The 26468-nt window shown below is 40.7% G+C and overlaps 1 protein-coding gene across 5 annotated transcripts; it reads left to right on the top strand.

Annotated features, from left to right (window-relative positions):
* On the top strand, positions 1–20723 carry CCDC15 (coiled-coil domain containing 15). Of its 5 annotated transcripts, none has more exons than XM_072978798.2 (11): positions 1–149; positions 1096–1327; positions 2163–2312; positions 4499–4705; positions 5302–5421; positions 6954–7109; positions 8663–8779; positions 11211–11314; positions 17199–17414; positions 18793–18941; positions 19687–20723. In XM_072978798.2, the coding sequence occupies exons 2-11, from the start codon at positions 1136–1138 to the stop codon at positions 19803–19805; spliced, it is 1530 nt and encodes a 509-aa protein (XP_072834899.2). In that variant the 5' UTR covers positions 1–149; positions 1096–1135; the 3' UTR covers positions 19806–20723. The 5 variants fall into 5 exon arrangements, with proteins under 5 accessions (XP_072834899.2, XP_072834898.2, XP_072834897.2 ...); XM_072978797.2 differs by having other exon boundaries at positions 1–268; positions 1099–1327; XM_072978796.2 differs by having other exon boundaries at positions 1–268.
* The last annotated feature ends 5745 nt before the right edge of the window (positions 20724–26468 follow it).

Below are 26468 nucleotides of genomic sequence, written 5' to 3'. Positions count from 1 at the left end.
TGGTTTTTTTTTTCCCGCCGGCCCATCCCGTGAGGCCTAGGGGGGGTTGCCATGGCTCCGGCACCGCCAGCTCCGCAAGGAAGGTGTTAGGTCCCGCGAGGAGGGCGCGGTCCCTTGGTTGCCATGGCAGCGGCGCAGGTAGAGCCCAGGTAGGCAGGAAGCATCTGGGAGAGGACGAGTCCCCTCGCTGAGTGCCGTGCTCGGGTCTCTGGAATCGGTCTTCCCGAAAGGTGTGAGGGACACACGAGAAAGGCTTCTGGGGCCAAAGGTGTGCCATTGTTTTCTTCACTAATTTGATTTTCCTGAGTGCTTCCATCTTGCTTTATCGGCCCCATGAGGATCTCAAAGAAATTTACAAGATATTTTAAAAGCAAAGTTGTACTAAGAACTAGTACAGGAACATAAGGTATCATATGTGTATCATACATAGTAAGAATATATGGGCAGGATGTGGCGCTGAGCATCTGTAGGCAATTTAAGCCAGGATGGAAATAGGCTGGCCTCTGAGTTTTTATGTTGTTTCGTAGCTATTGATTTTAATATAGCAGCTAATCTATCTAAGCAAGAGTGGCAACTTCTCAAAACCCCCTCCCTTTTAATTGATGTACTTGTCTGGCAAGACAAAATGTGACTTTCACTTGATATTAAGTCTGCATTTTTTTGTTTATATTGGCTGTTGGGTAACAGTTGGAGGAGGGCCAAAGATCAAGACTTAAATCCAGTTTTTAGTCCCAACTAAAATAAAGTTTGCAGGGGGGGGCTTATTGACAGAAAATGGGGATTTCTAAAACAACAGAAACAGTCATTTGGTCTTAAAAATTAGTTGGTATTATACAGTGTATTTAAAAACAGCTTCACAGCTTTAATATTATCTGAAGTAGTTTACAAAGTGAGTGAAAACCAATGTCAGTGTCTAAGTACTTAGAAAGTATTAAAGCAAAATTGTCATAAGTAGAAAAAGCATGTATCTAATTATGCCAAACTCCAGTGTAACTGTTAGGTTTAGCTCAGTTCCATGAGTCTCCCTGACTTATATAAATGTTTGCTGAACAAGAAAGCTAAATTGTTGTTTCCTTTTTTTCTCTTGCATTTCAGCAGACACTCCTCCCAGGCTTGAGTCTTCTCAGTTGTCCAGATGCAACTATCTATGAAGCAGCTGCAACAACAACAATGCTATCCCTGGAGAACAGCTGATAAGAAAGGGAGGGGTCAGTCAGTAGCAGTAAGCTCAAAGGTGTTAGCGGAGAGGACACAGTTTGTGGCACCTGTGGGAGCTTGGGTTGAGAGTGCTCAAGATGATGCAAAGCAGGAGGAGAGCCCAGTTTTTGTGAGTGTTCAGAATGAAATTGTCTGCTGCAATTTTTCTCCTCTGGTTCAGTTTGAGGATGTTTACTAGTGATACTTTCACTATCTGTCTCAGTGTGCAGCAACAGCTCCATGGAGATCCAGAAACCTGAAACTGTAGTTGCTGGAGATTTGGTCTGGAAATTTCAGAATGGAGAACATGTGATCTGCAACTGAGCTATGGCCTTGTTTGTATTGTTACATGTTAAGCTATGATTCTGTGTTATCCTATGTAACTGATGTTTCTTTTTTTCCCTCCTTCTCAGTAACTATTGTTAAGCTAGGAGTAATATCCTTTCATATGTCAGACTACAGCTCCTATTGTGCTTCCCCACTGTTAGTACCAGCTAAAGCAAGAAGTAGTAAGAGCTTTCAGTCCTCTGCAGGGCAGTCTTCATCTCTTTTTAAAATAGAAATTTGTTCTGCACATATGTTTAGGCTACAAAGAAAGGGTGGATTCTTAGGTGTATTTACATCAGCGTGAGCTGTGTAAAATGATGCTAAGTATTCTTGTTAAATAAGAAGCACCTTGTGGGATTAAATTACATTGTAGCTAATCCTTCATACTTTTCTGGAATGCCAGAAACTGACAAGAGTTGAGGGGTGGAGTGTCTTTTGGGTTTTCCTAGTGTTTGTTCTTTCACTTTCTGACCATACTGTGAGGGAATTGATTGGTGTAGTAAGTCAAATAGTTAGCCAGAGATTTCCTCTCCTGTGCTAAGTGTTTCACCCAAAATTGTCCTGTGGTTAATTGCTAAACTGAATATTATCTGCTTCCCATCTGATTAAAACAATTGAATCAAATCTGCTTATTTTAGGCAACAGCAGCTCAGATTGAAGAAGAATACAAAAACTTGAGAAAAGAAAAGGAGAGAATTCTGAAACATTTCCAAGAGGAAGTGAAACACAGGGTGAATCAGCGTGTTAAACAAAGAAGAAAACAGCAACTGCAAAAATCCTATGAAGCTGTAAGGCAATGTATACTAATATCTAGTTGCCTTTTATAAATTTCACAGGTGGATCTCTCTTTCAAATTGACATTGTTTAAGCATGGACATAATATGCAATGAAACAGGATTGGTCTCAATACTGGTGGTGATTATTTGCATCATGGTGTTTTAAGCCAGTGGTCGGGGAACAGGGGTAATTTGCCCCTTTTGGGGTAAAAATGAAAATCCTGGGGGGTAATGAGGATGGTCGCGTCAGCGCGACCGTCCTCATTATCCCCAGGCATTTTATTTCCAAGGATGCAGAGAGAGAGGTGTGTATTCACAACTCTCCCTGTGCTGGCTGCTATGGATGCTGGACGCTATGGTCTAGAAAAGTTACTTTCCCACATCTGCGGGCTGAAAAAAGGAACGTTTCTTGCTTCCTCCAGGCAGTTTTGCCCACCTTCATTTTATGTAACCCTTTCCCCGCCTCCTCCTCTTTCTCTGCCCCCACCCTCCTTTTATTCAAATAAGCGCCAGGCCTGGTCCAGTCAGAAGCCACCCCTGGCGCTTCAAGAACACGCCCACGCCCTCCCTGCCACTCAGGGTGTATGTAGGTGTCACACAGTTACACATTTTTGACTTGAAAAGTTATGATCCTCCCTCCCCTTCTCCTTTTCCAGCTTGTTTTTCCCTACCAGGGTCTTCTTGAGCATCACCTCCTTTCCCCGCCCCTTTGGGCAGGAGATCCATTGAACATTTCAAATATTTCTTTATGTTTTTTAAGACTTAAATCAGATTGAAAAACAATCAGAGAACAAGAGAATCAACCCTCCCTCCCATTTTGAAGATGGGGGCGGACCCAAACTGCAAATTAGGAATAGCCCCCCCCCCCACCTCAATATATTTTTTTAAGGACATACATCCAGGGCATCAGACCATGCATGTCCCAATCTGCTCCCTCCCCTATTGATCAGATGTTTTGGGGGAAAACACAACTGCACATTTGACATTTTAAACATGTATTCTGCCATTATATTTTTCTCCCCTCCTTTTTATTTTCTTGAAAATGAATAGGTGAGACACTTTTATGTACCTTGAGCATAAATAGGGAAGAAGGGTGAACTGGGAGGGATGGTGGCCTTGAGTGGCCAGAGCTGGGGCGGGGATATATAGATATAGATTGTAATGTAAATCAGTGGTTCTTAACCTTCGTTACTCAGGTGTTTTTGAACTGCAACTGCCAGAAACCTCAGCCAGCAGAGCTGATGGTGAAGGCTTCTGGGAGTTGCAGTCCAAAAACAGAGTAACAAAGGTTAAGAACCAGTGATGTAAATTGTAAATAGACACACACAATAACATATAAATGTAAGTTAGAATCTAAGATGATGATGATCCTTTGCCTAAGTTCTCTATGTTTTGTGATACAACCTGTACAGGAGAGCGGGCTAGTCGTTTCTTGTAAATATACAATTAAGGGATCCAGGGGGAAGAAAGGGGCCAGAATGATCATGTAAGGTCAACAGTGGAAACACACTGGCCCTATTAAGAAGCCGTGGCCTCTCACACACTCCCCCTCCCATGGTGGGGTTGCAGACAGCAACACACCCAGCTGCGTGTATGATTTCCTTCCTTTCAAATCAAGGGGATAATGTTGGCGTATATAAATTTTTTGAGGGGTAAAAGGTAAAAAAGTTCCCTGACCCCTGTTTTAAGCTGTTCATGCATTCACATGATTCTGGAATCAAGAGCTTCTCTGAAGTTGTGATGGTCTGTTGCAAGAATGGATAGTCACAGTGGAAGGTAGTTGTAGCCTGGCATGTCCCTGGAGGTTCCTAATTGAAGTCTTTCCCTTAGCCCTGATACTTAGGTGATATCTAGCATTTTGTTCTTGAGGGAAGCTGCGTATGCTTTTTTATCCTTTGATGCAAAGATTGCCTTTGATTTCCTTTCCTTGCTTTATTTTCAGTGCAGCCTGATAAATACCTTTTACTTCTCTTTCTCATGGTCACTTTCTCTAAGAAAATCATTTTCAGTCTTAGAATCGCTAGAATCCAAAGTTAACTTGCGGTTTATTGGTAAACTGCCTCTGTTTTTGCTAAAGAAAAGCTAACCACAAAAGGTTGTTTTTCTGCAGTGGGCCAAAACCATTAAATTATTGTTTCCTATACTGAAATTAGGCTTGGATTTATTGGTCCTTTTGTTACACTTTTTTTCCCTGACAGGCTCTAAAAGAAAGCTCTGTAGTGATAGGATTCTCAGATTCTGCACTGCAGTTGACCCCCAAGAAAAGCACATGTCTATACAGATGCAGCACAGACTCTGCCATTTGCAGGTCTGGTAGCAGACTTACTTCTGTGCAGGAATCCAATCTCATGATAGATGGGGGAGAAAAAGCAGAAGAGCTAAAAAATTTAGAGCAAGCCAAAACAGTGAGTATTTTTTTTCTCTGCAGTAATCTGATACTTACCATATGTTCAATAGTAGTATTTGGCTTTTTTTTTTCTCTGTTGGACTTCAATTCTTTAGGTTCTCAGAAAGAGCGAGTAATTTTTACTGTTGCAGAATGTTAGTACTGTATGTATGGACAAGTTTCATGTGCAGAAAGATCTGGAATGTCTTACTTCAGATTGGGATGAAGGAAATGAAAGTTTTTGTGGGGGGGGGAGAAAGAGAAATTTACAATGCACTTGCCAGTGGTGTTCTCCCCCCACTGTATGTGTTGGTACATAGATGAATATCTCCATGTATGCCAAATAACTTCATATTGATAATGCCCAAATGGGCATACCATTGCTTTCCACAGTATCAAGCAATCAGCAGCTTATTGTAAGAAAACAATCTGAAGAACCTTTGCGAATTCAAATCTGAAGAAAGATGGTTTGGTTGGGGTTCTCAAACACTGGATTTTCTTATCTAGTAACACTTGCTTGAACTACACCAGTATGTAAATAGAAAAGCAGCAATCAAGTACTGGACTGTCTGGAAGAATCATTTCTGTTGGTAGCCTCTTTATCTCTTTCCGTAGGTAAGGAAGACTGTGCAGCAGGCTGTCCGTCGCAGGCTGGCTTCTCGGAAATCTGTCTCAGAAAAAGGTGGTCCTTTGGATCTTCCAGGAGGCATTTGGGACAGCCTTCCAAAAAAAGAGGTGACAGCCACTGTGACAAGCAGTGTAATATAATGGTTAAGAGTGTTAGGCTGGATCTTGGAGATCCAAGTTGAAGTCCCCATTCAGTCAGTGTGTGATGCTGTGTTGGTCACTCTCCTTAAGTTTGGCCTGCTGCCCAGGGTATTGAGAAGATAAAGGGGCTGGGGAGAGATCCATGGACCTGTCTTTGACCCCACTGGAGAAAAGGCAGGATATAATTTAACTATTAGTATTCAGTATTTCAGATACTGTATTAAATAAAGTGGCCTTAATTTGTTATATGAGACAAAAAATACAAAGACAGTCACCTGGCCTCCTCTGTTATCAATTACGTTGAGAGTTGGATTTAATGAGTCAGTGCTTATAGTGGGATTTATGAAAGCATTTTAATTTTTCTTGTATACTGGCTTAGAAGGACCTTTTTAATCTTGAAAGTTAAGTTGTATAATTGTAACACCTAATAATAAGTTTATTTAGTTTTATTTATTTAAAATATGTTTACTCCCCTTTTTCCTACAAGTAGACCCAGCCTGTGTGCAAGTTGCACACTCCCAGTGTACCCCCAAGAAGATGGGAACGATTAAAAAATTTTGAGTATTGTCAGAAGTCAGAGTTGACTTGATGGTAGATTATTATTATTTTTATTTTCTCCTACAAGGGACACAAATACATGTACTTTGTCTTTGAAACATAATAGTTACTTGGAATATATTTCATTAGTAACTGCAGACCATAGTGGAGGTTCTGCCAAATTAATTCTTACTAAAAAGTGAATTTGACATTTGACACTGGGTGACTTTTAGGTAGGTGAGTTCATGCATTCTATTTAAATCATTTCCAGTTGTGTGATTTGTCTTATCTTCTGTTACATAGATTCTTGAAATTAGAACATTAGCTTATGATAACTTACCTAGCTTTTCATCACAGCCAATAATTATATGAAAGTTACTATTGTGATGTTGTGAACTTTGCCTTTAGAAAATGGTGCTTTCTTTCCCACTTTCAAAACTTAAGAAGGCAAAACTGGATGTGTTAATAACACTAACGAGCGTGGATAGTGACAACTCCCTATAAAACCACTGTGGGATACCAGGTAGATTTAAAGTACAGCAGCTTTTTAAAAAGAAGATATTTCTCCTAGGAGTGGTGTTTGTACCTCAGATTCTTTCTGGAATAAATGCTTTTGTTGTTGCTGTTTTTAAGGTATAGGGGGAGAGAGGTGAGATTTAGTTCTCTGAGCCTGCCTTGGGTATGATTTAATGTGCTCCCCTCCAACCTTATACAGATTTTGGGGTAATCTCACATGTGAATCTGTTACATTACATTTCAAATAAATTAAGAGGTAATGTTTAACCATCCCTCCTGTTCAATGCCTTTAAAAATTTATTCAGAATAATTTATATATTGCTTTTAAAGAAGCTTAATTAGTTCAACGTGGCTTACAATTACATTTCAAAACAGCTGCTCAGGCTCAGCAAAATGACTTTGCATGGAAGGAGGACTTTTAAATGTATGTCTAAATCTGTGCTCAGCTGCCAGGATCTTGCAAGCCAACTTCAGTAAATGCAGAAGAGGGTGACCGTCACGAATTTCTTCTTGTGGGATACCATGACCTTCCAGCACAACTGCGAAATGAGGAACAAGGACAGCAGAGAAAGGAAGTGGATTATACAGTAGAGTTGAAAAAAGTAAGGCTCAGCTCAGCCTTGTGCGTCATACTGTATCTAGTTCTGTTTACGTATCTATCGGGGAATAATACGTATTCTTTAAAAGTGGCTTAAACTTTCACCTTGCTATTGTTTTGTTCTCATTTATTTGGAATCTATATTTTTTCCCTGTTCTGTTTCACAAGATCTCAGGGGAACTACAATATAAAGGTTTCAGAAATGTTTAAAGCCATATGTAGGTAAAGACTCCACAACCTAATCAGGCCAAGATTTTTAAACACTTGAACAGCCATATCTACATGTGGCATTAAAAGGAAATTGGTATTGATGCTACTTGGCCTCCAAGAAGAGAGAACACTCTACAAATCAGGGTGCCGCAAGGAGATAAGACCTTCTTTGTGTTTCCATATAATATACAGTTCCCACAGGTGAGGCCCCTCTAGCAGATCTTTTTTTTCAAAGTTTTAAATGTTTTAAATCAATCAGTGTACTTTAATTATTATAGCAATAATATATAGTAATTATATACTGTTTTTAGATTTAACATTGTGTTTTAGTGATGTAAGCTGCTTTGGAGAAAGGAAGGGTAAAATATTTTAAATAAGTAAATAACTTGTTTTTAATGTATAATTTCTTGTGTTTTTAAATTTTATTTAGCACTGTGATCAACCTTGAAAGGCATCCTGTAAATGACAAATAAATGAATAGATGAATAATAAATAAACGGTTCACTGCTCTGAGGCACATCATTGTGCTTATGCTGGCATAAATGTTCTGGCGATTGCATTATATTGGTCAGCTTGCAATAAAGAATGTTCAGGGGAAACTAAGAAGAAAGGCAATACATTACAGAACCCTTTTTCAACCTGCTGCCCCTCAGATATGTGAAACTATGGTCTTTTCATCCTAGACACTAATGCCGTTGACTTCCCACAGAGGACACTTGAGCTGTATTCATTTACATTTAAAACATGCAAAGCCCATGTGCATTGAAGGGAATATGCTAGCCCCTTCCTCTCCATCATCACTTTAATTACAGAAATATGTCTACAAGAGCCTTGTGGTGCAGTGGTTAAACCGCTGTACTGCAGCTAAAACGGTGCTCACGACCCGGGGTTCAATCCCAGGTAGCCGGCTCAGGGTTGACTCAGCATTCTGTCCTTCCGAGGTTGGTAAAATCAGTACCCAGCTTGCTTGGGGGGGGGGGGGCAATGTGTAGCCTGCATAATTAAATTGTAAACCACCGAGAGAGTGCTTGAAGCGCTATGGGGCGGTATATAAGCAGCACGCATTTTGCTTTGCTTTTATTTAAGGAGATGAAGGCTGCTGTTCCCTGGTTTCTTTGTATCTTTGCTCATTTGAAGAGGCTCCTCAAGCACATCAGCCTGCTTTTTTTCAGATTTGTTTTTGGTATTACAGAGGTAGCAGCTCCCCCTCAATATGTAGGTGCTGTACATGCTTTAAGCCACAACTTGGGGCTTCAGTTGGGAGAGCCTGCTAAAACGTTATAATATGACGTTATAATGTGACAAGTTCTCAGCCTTGTTGTTTGGTCTGTTTTTCACCTCTTGCAGGTTAATAGTGAGATACTCAAAAGTACCTATCCAGTGAGCTCTTCAGCAACTGGCACTGAGAATCGGCCTGCTTGGATACTTTGGTCTGAAACGGAGAAAGAGGAGTCAAAGAAACAGGTATGCAGCCTTGGTTAAACTGCCTTGAAAATGAGTGTCTATCAGGAACAATTCAGTGATGTGATCACTACATGTGTGATTACTCTCACTCCTTATTGGAAAGGCTGTTGAACATTTTTATTTTAAAAGGCAATTGTATGTACGCATATTTATTTATTTTATTTATTTATTTATTGGACTTATATACTGCCCCATAGCGCTACAAGCACTCTCCGGGCGGTTTACAATTTTTAATTATACAGGCTACACATTGCCCCCCCCCAGCAAGCTGGGTACTCATTTTACCGACCTCGGAAGGATGGAAGGCTGAGTCAACCATATCCAATTCTTCAGAAAAAAACCACACCATCTGGTTTGTGTCTGGGATCATGTGCCATTCACAAAAAGAAACCAAGCAAGGGAAAATCCAAGCAGCTCTTCCCCCCCCCCCCCCGGGTCATTTAACTGCTTCTCACCAAAACAAAGCAGTTTTCAGGGCTGTTTTTCGGCAAGTGAATGGTAGCACAAGAGGGTATGCTGTGTAGAGCATCTTGACAGCTGCCATTGGTGTTGTCAACAAGCAAGCTGCCATTTACTATTTAAAGCCTGGCATCTTTTTTCCTGCTGGTAGCATGGGGAATATATGGAATATTGGGTGACTTCCCAGTATTTTGAATCTTGGATACAGAAGCACAGTATCCCCATGTTCATAAACGGGAGGTTTTTTCTTTTCTTTTTTCTTTTCTTTTTTTTAAGAATGTAATTTCCTGGCTTTGCAATTGGGTGATTCTACATGAGAGGAGTTTCTCTTAGAAAAAATAAATAAATGTATATATATATATTGGACTTAATGAAAAGGTGACGTAAGGTGTGTATGCAGCACATACAACAGAGAACCATACATACCTTTAACCTCACAGGTAAACTAATGTTGCCATGCCGGCTCCATAGATTGCAAGCTAGAAAGGTGTCTTCCAATTTCCTTGGGGTAGGCAAGAAAAGCTGTATAGAACCAGAAGCCCTACAAACGTTTTCTGTGCATATTTTCCACAAGAGGCCCCGTCACCTTTTGAAATAAAGAAAAGAAAGGGCAGAGTTCACAAGGATTGCCACTGGAAACCAAGGTCAAAATCATCTGTACTATGTAAAAGAAAGGCACAGAAGAAAATCTGCTCATTTGACGTGTGGTGTTGGAGGAGAGCCTTACAGATACCACAGAACACCAGATGGGCAGATCAATGGATGTTCGGTGAAATCAAGTCTGAACTCTTACAAGAGCAAGACTGAGTAAACAAGATCTCCTACCATGCATATTGTAATGAGAACATAGAACTGACCAGAAAAGAATATATCTGAGAAAAGGGGGGGAGAGGCGGTAGGAAGAGAAGACTTGACATGAGACAGATTGTCTCAATAAAAGAAGTCATAGCTGTTAGTTTGCAAGACTAGTTTGCAGAACTTACTTGAAAAGACAATTTTGCTGGTGGAGGGGCAGTTGGAAGAGAAAACAACTTAACATGAAGCACCGTTGGTTTGCAAGATCTTAGATAGGGGCTCACATAGTTACCACAAATCAGAAGGGTAACATATCTATTGTCAAATGTGCCTAGAGTATGCAATTAATATAAATCCTCTGATTTTGGACTTAGGGGTATGAGTTTTGGAATAAGTCAAACGTTAGAATTTGTGAGGTTTCATAAATGGAAGTCGTTGTGGTTTAATTACCGGCCAGCAGAGGGGAATCTAGTTCAAGAGGTTTGTGTCTCTAATTGAACTGCTCCAGTAGGTTGTAATGACATGACTCTGAAGCATGCTAGAATATATAAACATTTTATTCTCCTCGGTAAATATAATTGCAGTGATGAAACCCTGAAAGCAAGTTCTTACTAAACCACAGAATAATATGATGTGATAGATTGTGTAAACAAAGAAGCTCTGTCATTTTACATTATTAAGAATACAAGGTATTAAGAAAATATTCTAAGAGATTCTGAAGTGATTAATTGATCCGGGATTGTTACCCCAGTTCCTCTTTTCTTAAATGTACAGTTGATTTTTTTTTAGAAAATACTGTGAAGCAACCAGTGTTTTATAGACACAACAATTTTAAAAATGCAGTTCCACACACAGGCTTTCTGTCTGATAGATGTAATATAAAAAGTGCAGAGTGGTTGGAAGGAAGCAAGAAAACGAGCAGATTCATCCAACTTTAGGTTTTAACTGGTAAAAATGGAGTGGGTAGCGTAGCCACTGAGCTGATTTCTGGGACAGAAAGAGCCAGATAGCGGATGGTCCAAGCTTAGTCCATGTAGTGGAGTGAGCTATAGTTGTCTTTGTCTTTGGTTAAGAAAGTGGAGTGGATATGGGCAGTGCCCTAGGTGGAACTGAAGTGTGTTTTTGGGCAGTGTTTGTTCCATGCTGTGCACTGTTCTGAAATACCTGTCTCCTGCAGCGTCAAAGCCAGTACCTGAGATACAGGCGGCTCTTCATGGATATTGAAAGAGAACAAGTAAAGGAGCAACAAAGGCAGAAGGAATGGCAGAGAAAAATGGATAAGTATGTAATTTATTATCTTTTAACATTTCATTTATTTGTGCTGTATCTAGATGATGGCAAAATGGAAGAATTGTTACAAACAGAAATACCGTGGTATGTTAACATTAAGGGATTCAATGATGAAAACAAATAGAAGAATTGCTATTCTTGCAATGTCTGGAAAACTCTTCCAGACAACATTTAACCTGCCCTCTTGACTCTACAAGCATAAAGCTTCCATGTTCATCCTCGTTCTTGTGGCCACACTTGAACACAGTGATAAGTCTGGGAATTGCAGGACACTGAAACATTCACTTGACTTTCATTTTGGAGCAGATCTGGCCTTCAACTGCAGTTTCTTTTATTGTCTAAATTAAAATAAAATGACTTTGGTACAAAAACAAATTGCACCCAGAAACACGTGTAATTTCTCAATTAACACTTGAGGCATCTTCTCCTTCCATAGTAGAATCATCCTTCGCCCAGTTTGCCCTCACATATAGTTGCACAGTCTTCCTATAAAACAGAGCGAGACAGTCTTCTGCAGTTAGTTCTGTAGTGCGAAGTTCACCTGCCTTTGCTCCCACAGATTTGTGCTAGTGAAATCTTTAATGTTGCTACAATAAAGCCTGTACAAATACTGTATTTTAAAGAGATTGCTGGAGGCAGAGAAATGTGAAGTGGGTATCACTTTTACTGAGCAGTATGGATTTGTTAAACAAATATTTTTCCTTTGTAAATTGTTGTACTTTTCCCCCCCAGATTTGGCTCAGAAAGCTGGTAACAGTTATATGACATTCTCCTGACAATCTTGTTGGATGAGATTAAATGTCTATCTACACCAGCATTCTATGTCACATGGTGTCCAAACCTCATTGCAAGTCATGAAGACAGTAGCAACGGGTATCATTTAGCATTCATAGCTACAGATTGCTGTAATAAGCTTCTACTCCCTAAATAGTCTTAGCCTCCTTTAAAGCCATTTATAAAGCTAAAGATCTACAGTGACTTCTGAAACAAGAGGCATGTAGAAGAGATGGTGAATCTTTGGCCTCTCTGTATTGTGGCCTACAAGTCCCACAGTTCCTTGACCATGTTATTTGAGGCCAATAGGAATTGTAGGCCTGAACATCTGGAAGGTCAAAGGTTGCCCACTACATTTTGTGGACCATCCTGATGTCTCTTGAGTTTGAGTTGATTCCCTTTCAGCCACTATATCAGCTAATTTCTTCCAGAAAACTTTTGATCCTCCGTTCCCTGGATATATTGCTGTGTTTCAGTATAGCTTTCTAGGTAAAGGTAAAGGTAAAGGTTCCCCTTGACAATTTTTTGTCCAGTCGTGTTCGACTCTAGGGGGCAGTGCTCATCCCCGTTTCCAAGCCATAGAGCCAGCGTTTTGTCTGAAGACAATCTTCCGTGGTCACATGGCCAGTGCGACTTAGACACGGAATGCTGTTACCTTCCCACCGAGGTGGTCCCTATTAATCTACTCGCATCTACATGCTTTCGAACCGCTAGGTTGGCGGGAGCTGGGACAAGCGACAGGCGCTCACTCTGTCGCATGGATTTGATCTTACAACTGCTTGGTCTTCTGACCCTGCAGCACAGGCTTCTGCGGTTCAGCCCACAGCGCCACTAGCGCTTTCTAGCATGTGCTATTGTTTACATTTTGCTAGTGCTCTTCCTTTTTATTTTGATTCTACTTTAAAATATTACATGGTTGCTCAGTGTGTGTATTTCAACAATTTAGACTTTTTAAAAATTCCTTTTTCTTCCAATTAAAAAAAGATAATTCTTTGTATGAATGCCATAATATAGACTTTTCCAGATTTAATAAAGTAGTTACCACACACACATATGCTGTCCTTCCCTGAGGATACAGTTAGAGAATCATAGAATAATTGAGTTGAAAGGGACCTATAAAGCCATCAAGTCCAACCCCTGCTCAAGGCAGGAATCCAAATCAAAACAGATCTAGATGGTTGTCCAATGTTCTCTTGAATGCCTCCAATTACTCACCACCTCCCAAGGTAATTGGTTTCTTTGTTGTACCACTCCAACAGTTAAGTTTTTCCTGATATTCAGCCTAAACTTCGCTTCCTTATCTTTGAACCAAGTACTTCCTGACTTACAGCTGCTTCTCCTAGCAACTACACTACACCACCCATAATCAACAGTGGCTTTGTAGAAAGCAGCTGATCCAAACAATGCTAACAGGTTGAGAAAGTGATAGTTAGACAATGGCCAGAATACCGTTGCTTAGCATTGTAAATTGCACTAGAGTAGACCTCCTGAAACAGTTAGGATTTGGTGAGCCAATTCCTGTGTTAAATCCCATTAATTCAAATAGGCCGACCCCAATTGTGACTTTTGCATAGTAAACTGCAGTTAGAGTAGGCCGATTTGGTTCAATGGAAGTTATAGAGGAGTTCATCTCCTTCATGGATTGCTGCCTTGTCGTGGTGAAGGGGCTTGGGTAATTCAGAGAAGCTATGGGCTATGCTGTGCAGGGAGACACAAGACAGACAGGTCATAGTGGAGAGTTCTGCCTAACCATGATCCACCTGGAGCAGCAACTGGCAAGCCACTCCAGTATCTTTGCCAATAAAACTCCATGGACAGAAACAAAAGGCTAAAAGATATGATGCTGAAAGATGAACCCCTCAGGTTGGAAGGCGTCCAACATGCTACTGAGGAAGAGCAGAGGACAAGGACAAGTAGCTCCAGAGCTAATGAAGTGATTGGGCCAAAGCCGAAAGGATGCTCAGCTGCGGACATGCCTGGAAGTGAAAGGAAAGTCCGATACTGAAAAGAAAAATACTGCACAGGAACCTGGAATGTAAGATCTATGAACCTTGGTAAGTTGGATGTGGTCAAACAGGAGATGGCAAGAATAAACATTGACATCCTGGGCGTCAGTGAATGAAAATGGACGGGAATGGGCAAATTCAATTCAGACCATTATTATATCTACTATTGTGGGCAAGAATCCCGTAGAAAAAAAATGGAATAACTCTCATAGTCAACACAAGAGTGGGAAAAGCTGTACTGGGATACAATCTCAAAAATGATAGAATGATTTCAATACGAATCCAAGGCAGACCTTTCAACATCACAGCAATCCAAGTTTATGCACCAACCACCAATGCTGAAGAGGCTAACATTGACCAACTCTATGAAGACGTACAACTTCTAGAACTCACACCAAAAAAAGGTGTTCTTATTATAGGGGATTGGAATGTTAAAGTAGAGAGTCAAGAGATAAAAGGAACAACAAGTAAGTGTGGCCTTGGAGTTCAAAATGAAGCAGGGCAAAGGCTAATAGAGTTTTGTCAAGAGAACAAGCTGGTCATCACAAACACTCTTTTCCAACAACACAAGACACGACTCTACACATGGGCATCACCAGATGGGCAATACCCAAAATAAGATTGATTATATTCTCTGCAGCCAAAGATTGAGATGTAAGGTGGTCAGGCACAGCAAAAACAAGACCTGGAGCTGATTGTGGCTCTGATCATCAGCTTCTTATAGCGAAACTCAAGCTTCAACTGAACAAAAATTGTAGGAAAAAACACTAGGCTAGTCAAGTATAATCTAACCCAAATCCCTTATGAATACACAGTGGAAGTGAAGAACAAATTTAAGGAATTTGATTTGGTGGACAGAGTTCCTGAAGAAATATGGATGGAGGCTCATAACATTGTACAGGAGGCAGCAACAAAAACCATCCGAAAGAAAAGGAAATGCAAGAAAGCAAAGTGGCTGTCCAACGAGGCCTTATAAATGGCAGAGAAGAGAAGGGAAACAAAATGCAGGGGAGATAGGGAATGTTACAGAAAACTGAATGCAGACTTCCAAAGAATAGCAAGAAGGCCTTCTTAAATGAACAACACAAAGAAACAGATGAAAATAATAGGGAAAAACCAGAGATCTGTTCAAGAAAATTGAAGATATTAAAGGAACATTTTGTGCAAAGATGGACATGATAAAGGACAAAAATGGTAGGGACCTAACAGAAGCAGAAGACCTCAAGAAGAGGTGGCAAGAATACACAGAAGAATTATACCAGAAAGATTTCGATGTACCAGACAACCCAGATAGTGTGGTTGCTGGCCTTGAGGGAGGCATACTAGAGAGAAGTCAAATGAACCTTGGAAAGCATGGCTAACAACAAGGCCAGTGGAGGCAATGGCATTCCAGTTGAACTATTTAAATCTTAAAAGATGACACAGTTAAGGTGCTACACTCAATATGCCAGCAAGTTTGGAAATCTCAGCAGTGGCCAGAGGATTGGAAAAGATCAGTCTACATCCCAATCCCAAAGAAGGACAGTGCCAAAGAATGCTCCAGCTACCATATAATTGCACTCATCTCACATGCTAGCAAGGTTATGCTCAAAAGGTAGGCTTCAGCAGTATGTGAACCTAGAACTCCCAGAAGTACAAGCTGGATTTCGAAGAGGCAGAAGAACTAGAGACCAAATTGCTAAAATGCACTGGATTATAGAGAAAGTCAGAGAGTTCCAAAAAAAAATCTGCTTCATTGATTACACAAAAGCCTTTGATTGTGTGGACCACAGCAAACTATGGCAAGTTCTTAAAGAAATGGGAGTGCCTCACCACCTTATCCATCTCCTGAGAAATCTATATGTGGGACAGGAAGCAACAGTTAGAACTGGATATGGAACAACTGATTGGTTCAAAATTGGGAAAGGAATATGACAGGGCTTTATATTGTCTCTCTGCTTATTTAATTTATATGCAGAATACATCATGTGAAAGGCTGGACTGGAGGAATCCCAAACCGGAATTAAGATTGCCAGAATAAATACTGTATCAACAACCTCAGATATGAAGATGATACCGCTCTGATAGCAGAAAGTGAGGAGGAGTTAAGGAACCTCTTAATGAGGGTGAAAGAGGAGAGCGCAAAATACGTTCTGAAGCTCAGTATAAAAAAAAAAACTAAGATCATGGCCACTGGCTCCATCACCTCCTGGGAAATAGAAGGGGAAGATATGGAGGCAGTGACAGATTTTACAGTACTTTCTTGGGCTCCATGATCACTGCAGGCAGTGACAGCAGCGACGAAATTAAATACACCTGCTTTGGGAGGAAACTGATGACAAACCTTGACAGTACCTTAAAAAGCAGAGACATCACCTTGCCGACAAAGGTCTTCATAATCAAAGCTATGGTTTTCCCAGTACTGATGTGTGGAAGTGAGAGCTGGACCATAAAGAAGGCTGACTGCCGAAGAATTGATGCTTTTGAATTGTGATTCTGGAGGAGGCTCTTGAGAGTCCCCTGGACTGCAAGGAGAACAAACCTATCCATTCTAAAGGAAATCAACCCTGAGTGTTCACTTGGAAGGACAGATCCTGAAGCTGAGGCTCCAATATTTTGGCCGTCTGATGAGAAAAGAAGCCTCCCTTGGAAAAGACCCTGATGTTTGGAAAGTGTGAAGGCAAGTGGAGAAGGGGATGACAGAGAACGAGATGATTGGACAGTGTCATCGAAGCTATCAACTTGAATTTGACTGAACTCTGGGAGGCAGTGGAAAACAGGAGGGCCTGGCCGTGCTCTGGTCCATGGGGTCACAAAGAGTCGGACACAACTTAATGACTAAACAACAACAACAGCAAGCAACAGGATTTTGGCTATGTGCAATACAGTGCATAATACAAAAAATCCTCAAAGATATAGGATTTGAACTTTCAAACTCTTGCCGTATTTACCAACCCTGGACCTTGTTGAAATGAGGGAATATTAATTCCTTTTAAATAAGAGTTTACTATTGTCACTTTATTTTAAACAGAAATTTAAGAACAGAGCTGAGATCATGGTGGTCTTGTAGTTTCTTTCAGCATATGATTTTTGAAAATTCCTGCTTCTGCCTGCAGAATTAAGAAAGAAAAAGAGCAAGAGCGCCATGCAGAGGAACAACGGATTCAGGAGAGGCACCGTATAGAGAAACAGAGGATCCAGGAACAAGCTGCCCAGAGAGATGCTAACTCTGGGGTGGAGGCTTGTGCAAAATTGGATTATCTTAGATTGGAGGATGCAAAAGAGAAGAAAAAGGTAGTGGAAAGACAACAGAGAAATAAAGAGTATGGGCGGTAAGCAGAAATATCTGAGAGAGTCTTTCTTTATAATTGAGCATCTCAGATCTTCCGTCTGAGGCCACAGTATTTAAGTGGTGTCCAACCTTGACCCTCCAGATGTTCTTAGACTACAGCTCCCAGAAGCCTTCACCACCACCTCTGCTGGCCAGGATTTCTGGGAGTTGAAGTCCAAGAACATCTGGAGGGCCAAGGTTTGACACCACTGAATCTTGTTTACTAGTGACCAAGTAGACTTTCTGGGAGAGACATCGGAACTCTCCTTGTTTATTCTTCATAGAGATAGTCTTACCTTGACTGAAAGCATTAGCAGCAAAGACAGCTAAAACTCAGCTGGTTCAGGATCATCTTGATATTGGTTAGTGATACTCTCCAGAGAACCAGGTTGTCAACCTGATACTTGAGAGTCTCTCCCTATCTATACTGTACTTGCCTAAGCACTAAGGTCTGCTGAGGAAACATTTTTCTGTGTCCCACTATTGGGATAAGTGACGACATGAGAGAGATTTCTTGGCATTGGTGACCTAATTGTTAATTCAGCCCACTTCCTAGTTGGAGGCCTGCTTGCCACAAATGTTTGCATCATTTCAGCATTAAGTTAAAAGATGTTCATTGCCCCAAACTTGATGGGGGGTGCAGTCATCCTGGTTTGGCTTGGGCGTTCTGGATACTTGGTTTGGTTTTCCATCTTGTGTGTCTGTTGTCTGCCAACCTTCTCTAACTATTGTCCCCCATCTGCTTTGGACCGTAACTGCCATCATCCTTGATCATTGGTCAAACTGGTTAGAGCTGATAAGAACCATAGTCCAAAATTTCTAAAGGGCACCAAGTTAAGGTTACCCCAGTATCCCTTGATCACTGTGTCTGTGCTAACAAGGTAATACAGTGGTGCCTCGCATAGCGAACGCTTCGCTATGCGATGAAACCGCACAACGAGGGGTCCCGGGCCATCGCTGGAGCGTTCGCTCAGCGATGGCCCCTATGGGCTTTTTTCGCTATGCGATGATCACGCGGACGCGATCAAAGCATAGCGAACAGCTGATCGGCGGTTCCAAAATGGCCGCTGCTAAAACAAAATGGTGACCTCTGTTTTGCCTCGCTAACGAGGCATCCAAAATGGCCACCGCAATGGAGGAAACTCGCAGAACGGTGAGTTTTAAGTCCATAGGAACGTATTAAATCAGTTTTAATACGTTCCTATGGGCTTTTTTATTTCACTTAACGATGGATTCGCTGAGCGAGGGTTAATCCAGAACGGATTAACCTCACTAAGCGAGGCACCACTGTACAAATCCAAGTTTTACAACAGGTAATCATAAATCTTTTTCTGCCCCTTAACGGAAACAAGATTCTTGTGTGTGCTTGTGTTTTCCAGATATGTAGAAGCATTACGTGCCCAGATGCAGGAGAAGATCAAAATGTACAATATCAATTTGCCTCCATTGTGCTTCTGTGGGTCTGATTTCTGGGACTCTCATCCAGATAGCTGTGCCAACAACTGTGTCTTTTATAAAAACCACAAAGGTATGCATTTGGTCTTTTGACCTATCTAATTATTCCCTTACTACTAACAGCAACTGAGTATTCTTTATATAAATGTGTGTATTGATCTACTCCAGAATATCAAGAAGCTGCCACTTGCTTTCCAAACATGATCATTCACCATACAGCTAATAATAAAGACCTCTCTTCATATAGCTATTCCCTGAAAGGCTTATTCATGCTTTCTTCCAATAAGAAAAAAATACTGAATTTAATATTTTTGTTCTTTGTGTAAAAGATGTAATTGATGCTGTTGACCACAGACATCCTACAAATCATTAATCTGACTATTGTGCATTGTTCATTGTCAATATCTGTCTTTTGATAACCTATTATTTTGAAGGTTATAAGCTTGTGAATTTAAAGGCTGCAGAGCTCAACCTTAACAAGGGGGAAGGGGAGTATCTTCTCAAACATTCGTGGAACTACAAAAGAAAGAAGAAATGGTTTCCAGTTATTTCAGACAATTTGCCTGTGCTGTCATTTCTTGATATGGGGCACATTTTAGTACTCTTGTTGCTCTTAATTACTATTTAAATTGGAGGCTTAGTTTACAGTTTAAACCCTGTTTGAAAACTATTTGAATCTATGGCTTCTCTTAAAGGAGAAGGAAAAAAAAATCCTTTGAATAGTCTGTGCATAATTCTAGGAACCTCAGTTATGCCTCTCTCTGCCTCTGCTTTCTCCCAGTTTAATACAGAACCTAATGTATTCCTTTCCTTTTCAGCCTATGCTCAGGCCCTACAGTCTGTCATCTCATCTTGTAATATTCTTGATGGAGGTTCAAACACAAGACTTGCCGTCCATACATTTGCTGCTATACATGCTCATTCTAAGAATTCCTGAAAGGAAGAACTCTGGAATTTGTGCCGCTTTCCCTTCTTAGTTTTTAAAAACAAAGCTTCTTGAAGCAGATTGACTGTGCAAATGCTGGACCTCTGGACTGTGTTCTGATGATATTGAAAAATAAATGCATTGAAAAGGGGGTGCTTCCCCCAAAGTTATTTGTCTCTTATTTGTCCTCTTTTCTACTAACTTACAAAATACTGCTTTATCAAAAACTGACTTTTCAGGTGTGCTGTAGGTGATGTAAGAGAAGAGGCCTTGGACTGATTTTGAGCTAAGCCGATACGCCAGGATTTTCATTTTGTTTTTAACACCTATGTGTGGCTGTAAGGGGCAACTACCTTGGTTTTCTGCTGCACTTTAAAAAGAGCATCCTTTTAATCTCCCCTTCCTTTTAAATGTTTGACACAGTTTTAAAAATCTCTGTATATGGACAGATCTTAAACTCTTCTTCCAAATTCTGAGAGTTCAGCTGAAACTGAAAGAAAAAGGAATCATTCCAGGAGGTGAAACTTATTGCTAATAATGATGGCACTTAAAATGCTGAATAAATATGCATATTTTGTTTAATTTTTTTAAAATAAGAAATTTATCACACTTCAAGAGAACTTAAGTAGACAAAGAGGAATCTGTTGCTCTTGATCTGGAAGTGGCGAATAGACAAAAGGAATCTGGAGATAGTACCATCTTCCTTTTTTTATCATTTGAATTCTCAATTCAGGCAAGAATGCTTTCGAACACCTATTATAAAGATAGAAGCTTAAAAGTTGAGCTTTAATTGTTTTTTACAAGATATAATTCACAAGATTCTCAGCTGTAAATGTAATTTTTAGTGAGAACTGTTCTGCTTTGAGCATGGTACAGGAATATAATTTCTGCTGTTTGTCTCATTCCAATAAAAATGTTTTAAATTTCTCACTTTGTATCTACTGTCAACTCTTTAATTCTGTCTGTGCTCTATTGCAGCAGAGCCACAAATGAATTCTAGCTCCATTATTCTATGAAAAGGGTTTCAAACTAACAACCTCTGCCTATTTCTACTTTATGTAGTCATTTATAAAATGGTTGATATGATAGAGGGTGTAGATATGTGACAAAATGGGACTGTAGTATGTTGTTTTTCAGTATTTAACTTTCTGGAGCTTACAAATACCTAAGAATACCTGTTGCAGATACAGTGTTCTTTACTAACTTGCTCCCCAATATGTTACATATATATAGAATGTTATCTTTGTGGAATATGTTATTTCCAGTTTGGATTCCAGGTGCACTCCATTCAATACAGCAGTTCAGCAACTCCTTTAGCAACTACTAGTCAGCTACTACCTCAATAGGTAAAGTTTGTGTGGATTCGATCTTACGACTGCTGGTCTTCTGACCCTGCATCACAGGCTTCTGCGGTTTAGCCCGCAGCGCCACCACGTTCCTAAAGTTTGCTAACTTCCCCCCCAACAAAAAAAAAGTCTTAGCAAGGCAAATATAGCTCTTAACTCTTTGAAAGACTGTCCTTTTCTATTTATTTGGAATTTTATTGCATAAAGGAATTCAAGTTGTAGTAAGCACTTGCTTACTAGAGTCTCCAGCATATTTTTCCTGAATGAAACAGCAGACTGATCAAGGGGAGAATCTGGAAAGATTCAGAGTTAGAAGGTGATAAAAAGTTAAATTCCTGGAGATGGTGTTCTTCAAAGGTTCTATATGTTCACAATCCATATACAAGCAAAGGCTAGTGTTTGCTTTTCAGTGACTGGTCACCAAATCACTGCAACTTCTTTGTGGTTTGAAAGATAATCGGACATCCCTTAAGCCTCTTATTTCTCTAGGCAGCTTGGCTTCTGATTGCAAGGCTACCACCTCATCCACTTTGATGCGGCCTATCAAGTCCTTTAGAGACCAGATTTTTAACATGTGCTGGATTATGGAGAAAGCCAGAGAGTTCCAGAAAAACATATACTTCTGCTTCATTGACTACACAAAAGACTTTGACTGTGTGGACCACAGCTAACTATAGCAAGTTCTTAAAGAAATGGGAGTGCCCGACCACCTTATCCATCTGAGAAATCTATATGTGGGAGAGGAAGCAACCGTTTAGAAATAGATACGGAACAACTGATTTGTTCAAAATTGGGAAAGGAGTACAACAAGGCTGTATATTGTCCCCCGGCTTATTTAACTTATATGCAGAATACATCATGCGGAAGGCTGGACTGGATGAATCCCAAACCGGAATTAAGATTGCCAGAAGAAATATCAACAACCTCCGACATGCAGATGATACCACTCTGATGGCAGAAAGTGAGGAGGAATTAAAGAACCTCTTAATGAGGGTGAAAGAGGAGAGCGCAAAAAATGGTCTGAAGCTCAACATCAAAAAAAACTAAGATCATGGCCACTGGCCCCATCACCTCTTGGCAAATAGAAGGGGAAGATATTGAGGCAGTGACAGATTTTACTTTCTTGGGCTCCATGATCACTGCAGATGGTGACAGCAGTCACGAAATTAAAAGACGCCTGCTTCTTGGGCGGAAAAACAAAAACAGAGACATCGCCTTGCCGACATAGTCAAAGCTATGGTTTTCCCAGTACTGATGTGTGGAAGTGAGAGCTGGACCATAACAAAGGCTGACTGCCGAAGAATTGATGCTTTTGAATTGTGGTGCTGGAGGAGACTCTTGAGAGTCCCCTGGACTGCAAGGAGATCAGCCCTATCCATTCTGAAGGGAATCAACCCTGAGTATTCACTGGAAGGACAGATCCTGAAGCTGAGGCTCCAATATTTTGGCCATCTCATGAGAAGAGAAGACTCCATGGAAAAAGACTCTGATGTTGGGAAAGTGTGAAGGCAAGAGGAGAAGGGGACGACAGAGGACAAGATGTTTAGAGAGTGTCATCAAAGTGACCAACATGAATTTGACCCAACTCCAGGAGGCAGTGGAAGACAGGAGGGCCTGGCGTGCTCTGGTCCATGGGGTCACGAAGAGTCAGACACGACTTAACGACTAAACACCAAAAATCAAGTCCTTACAGCAGTCTTTGCACAAAGACCTTTTGAAGGTAACGCTTTGTCTTTCGCTGCTTCCAATTTGGTAGCCATCAAAATGTTGGATCTGAACATAAATCTAGCAGTAAAAACTGAAGGGTCAATATCAGCAAAATTTAAACATGAATAAATTACTTCAATTTTTTCAGTTTCACTTCAGCACTTATTTAAAGCTTAGTAATCTTCTAAATATGTGGAAGGAAATGACAGTTGGGTTTATTGATCTCATTCTGTTCCTATATTAGACAGTATACTGTGCACTACAGAAGTGATTATAAACACTGAACTATATTAATTACTAATCTTTCATCATATAAATTGCCTTGAATTTAAAACAAATTAGTAGGAGATGGAGATGGATGTTTGCAGCTTCTGTTCAGCATCCTTCTTATTGAGTGGCACGAAATGCTTCATAATATCTCAAAGACAAGACTGACTTACAATCAATCAATATTTGTGTTCTCCGACCAATTAGCATAATCGAGACTTACAAGATTTGACATGTTCAAGTACAGAAAGTAATGTATGTGTCATTCTGTGATCTTCAAGCAGCATGAAGTTCCTACACTGTCCAGAATTGGTACAATTTGTAGAGTACCATCCTTATATCTCTGCCTAGACAACAAAGCAATGCAGTCCACTTCTTGCCCCTCAGGCTTCCCTTTCTTCAGGAAAGCGACTGTCCTTTGGGAAACCCAAGCAAGGACATACCTTGTGTAAATTCACATGTGGCTAGCCATAACTGTGGCTTGACACTTGCACAGGATGAAATGCTCAGATTTCTCTTGAGTATTTTTCCTCTGGTAGATAAGCCAGAATAATATGTGTGGGAAAAGTAAATTTCCCAAGGGTTTGTGAGAAGTGGAAGAGCTGTTATGTTTAATCAAGGCTAGGCTCTTAGAAGACATGTGGAAAAGACTTGGTAGGGTGACCGACAACACCCACTGAGATCTTTTGCAGTCCACAGTGTCTGCGCAATGTAATGAACTGGGTTAATAACACCTATATTGTTGCAAATGCACCTATATAATTGCTTAGGATGGAGTTGCATGGCATGTTTTGCTGGCTGGTGGGAGGACTACAGAGATGGTGGTAGTTGGGTATACCTCCTATTTTTGCACAACAGTACATGTGGGTTTTATGGCCCAAGAGTGTTTTCCAAGAAATACGCCTCTCCCTTCTCTAGCTTGCCTGAGATAACCTTGGTTGGGTGGTGCCCAGGCTCGCCTCTGTTTTTCCACATCTGTATTGGTGGTCAGTTGATTTTCATGCAGTGATATGGGTGAAAGTTAAAAGAACTTAATCTGCCAACGAACATTATATAGCATTCATACAGCAGCAGAATGCACCAGAGGAAGTCTAGCTGCGTCCTTCGGACGGCTTTTGTTTCTTTTCAAAATCCTATAGTCTTCTTAGATCTACCTAATCTCCTGTCACTTGTTCTTATTTTGCAGATATTTGTAATGTATATACAGTACTTTGTTTTCCTTGAGGATAAAAATAATGCATCAATTAAAAAAATAACCAGCACTTGGCAGTCAAAACTTCCTTCAGCGGGGGCTACCTTTGAGACTGATGCGGAAGCTCCAAGTGGTGCAGAACGTGGTGGCCAGACTTCTTACTGGGGTGAGAAAACATCAACGTATCTCCTCTACTCTGGCTGCCCTGCATTGGCTGCCCGTTCGTTTCGGCATCGATTTCAAAGTACTAATGATGACATAAAAAGCCCTAAACGGTTTAGGACCTCAATATCCGACGGAATGCCTCCTCCCACCTAGATCTACCCGAATCACTCGCTTTAGCCAAGATGGGCAGCTGAGGAGCCCAAAGAGAAAGAACAAGATAGAGGGCCTTCTCGGCAGTGGCCCCTCACCTCTGGAGCAATCCCTCCCCCCGAAATTTGTCTGGTTCCCTCGCTAGGTGTTTTTAAGAGCCAGCTCAAGACTTGGCTCTTTAGGCAGGCCTTCCCTCCTGTCAATACCTAATTTATTTGTTATCCTTATGGTTTAAATGTCATTTATTTTATGTATTCTTCTATGTTGTTAGCTGCCCAGAGTAGACTTCGGTCTAGCTGGGTAGGATATAAATTAAATAAGTAAAATAAATTAAATTGAAAGCTAACTATTAAAAAAGGTTTTTTCCTGCTGGTGGAAGGACAACGGAGATGGAGGTAGTTGCTACCTTTCCTTGAACAGAAATTGTAGGGCTTGAGAGCAACCACAGAGAAAACATCATCTTGTATTCATGTCAAATGTGCTCCTCCAGTGGCAGGACTTTTCCCAAGGAAGAGAAGGTCATATGAAGGCTGGACAGCTGATATGGAAAAATGCAACCTTTTAAAACACTCAAGGTTTCTTGGCATTTTAAGTTGTATCCACGAACAGCCATTGAAGCTGGAGCCACATGTTCTCCAGTTGGTCCTGACCCGTAGTTTTCATAGGCAGCTATATTTTCCAAACGGTTTACAAAACTAGCCTCGTGTTGCAGGCAGTCCAAATGGGATGGGCATGAAGGGCCACTGCAGCACCATTTGACATCTCCAGGAATGGGCCCCATTGGTACACCAAGTTTCACTATGCCTATGAGCTTGTGACTGTCACTAAAACTGTAGTATCCAAGCTGCAAATCTGCATTTTCAGTGGGACTGGAACTGTGTTACTGTGTTTCATCAAAATCCATGAAGCTCTGTAATACCTTCCAGAGACTGCCAGATTTACCGTAACTGACCAATTTAGTTTCCCATTCACTGTAGTGTTCCTAAGGGTACCATATCTCATCCGTTGTATTATTTCCCATATATGTGTAAGTGTTGAAAAGACCCCGTGGTATAGTGTATTAGAGCATTTGACTCAGGAAACCTGGATTTAATTCCCTTCTCGCCAAAAGAAACCCGTGGGTGGGTGGCAACAGGAACTGATTCCTTGAACATCTCATTTACCTTGAAAACTCTGTTAGTGTTGCTGTGTAAATCTAAAGCAATCTGTGATCTAACAGTCCATATCAATAACACTTAACTGCTGGTTAAGGTCTACCAGGGCTTTGAGATTTACCACCATCAGTATGGTGGTGACACCAAGCTTTGTGTTTTTGAAGTCACTTTAATGGCAATCACATAGTTTGGGGGGGGGTCAATCTGTGTGTCCTCCCGGGACAACTTTTAATCTAGATGTAAGAAATGCAGTATATCAGCTACATAGGTTTTTTAAATTGGTACTATGTGGCTCCAGCTTCCTTTATTTTGCCCTCCTGAGGCTATGCTTTCCTAGAGTGAAATGTTTGCATCAAAAAACTAAAATAAAATCACACACTGCCATAGCTAGAGGGAGATGCTCTGGCATATTGTCCTCAAACTGCTTTTGAGCTTTTGTGTCCTCCATCTTCCCTTGCACTGGCTGCCACTCACTGCCACCGCCAGTTCACTTCTCACATTGGGACAAAAGCCATATTCTTCTGCTGGTGAGATTTTTAATATTGGTGTTTTTTTTTCAAACTGGTATAGCATTAGATCAGTGTTACAGATAGAACCACAAATATATAACAGATTGGACGGCAAGGTTACCCTGCAGCATGAAAACTGTTATCCTGACCTCCGATACTTGACAAACTCCACAGTTTACTCTGAT

This window comes from Pogona vitticeps, chromosome 8, assembly GCF_051106095.1.
Source record: "Pogona vitticeps strain Pit_001003342236 chromosome 8, PviZW2.1, whole genome shotgun sequence".
NCBI classification, from domain to species: Eukaryota; Metazoa; Chordata; class Lepidosauria; order Squamata; family Agamidae; genus Pogona; species Pogona vitticeps.
This window is presented reverse-complemented; position numbering and strand designations above follow the sequence as displayed.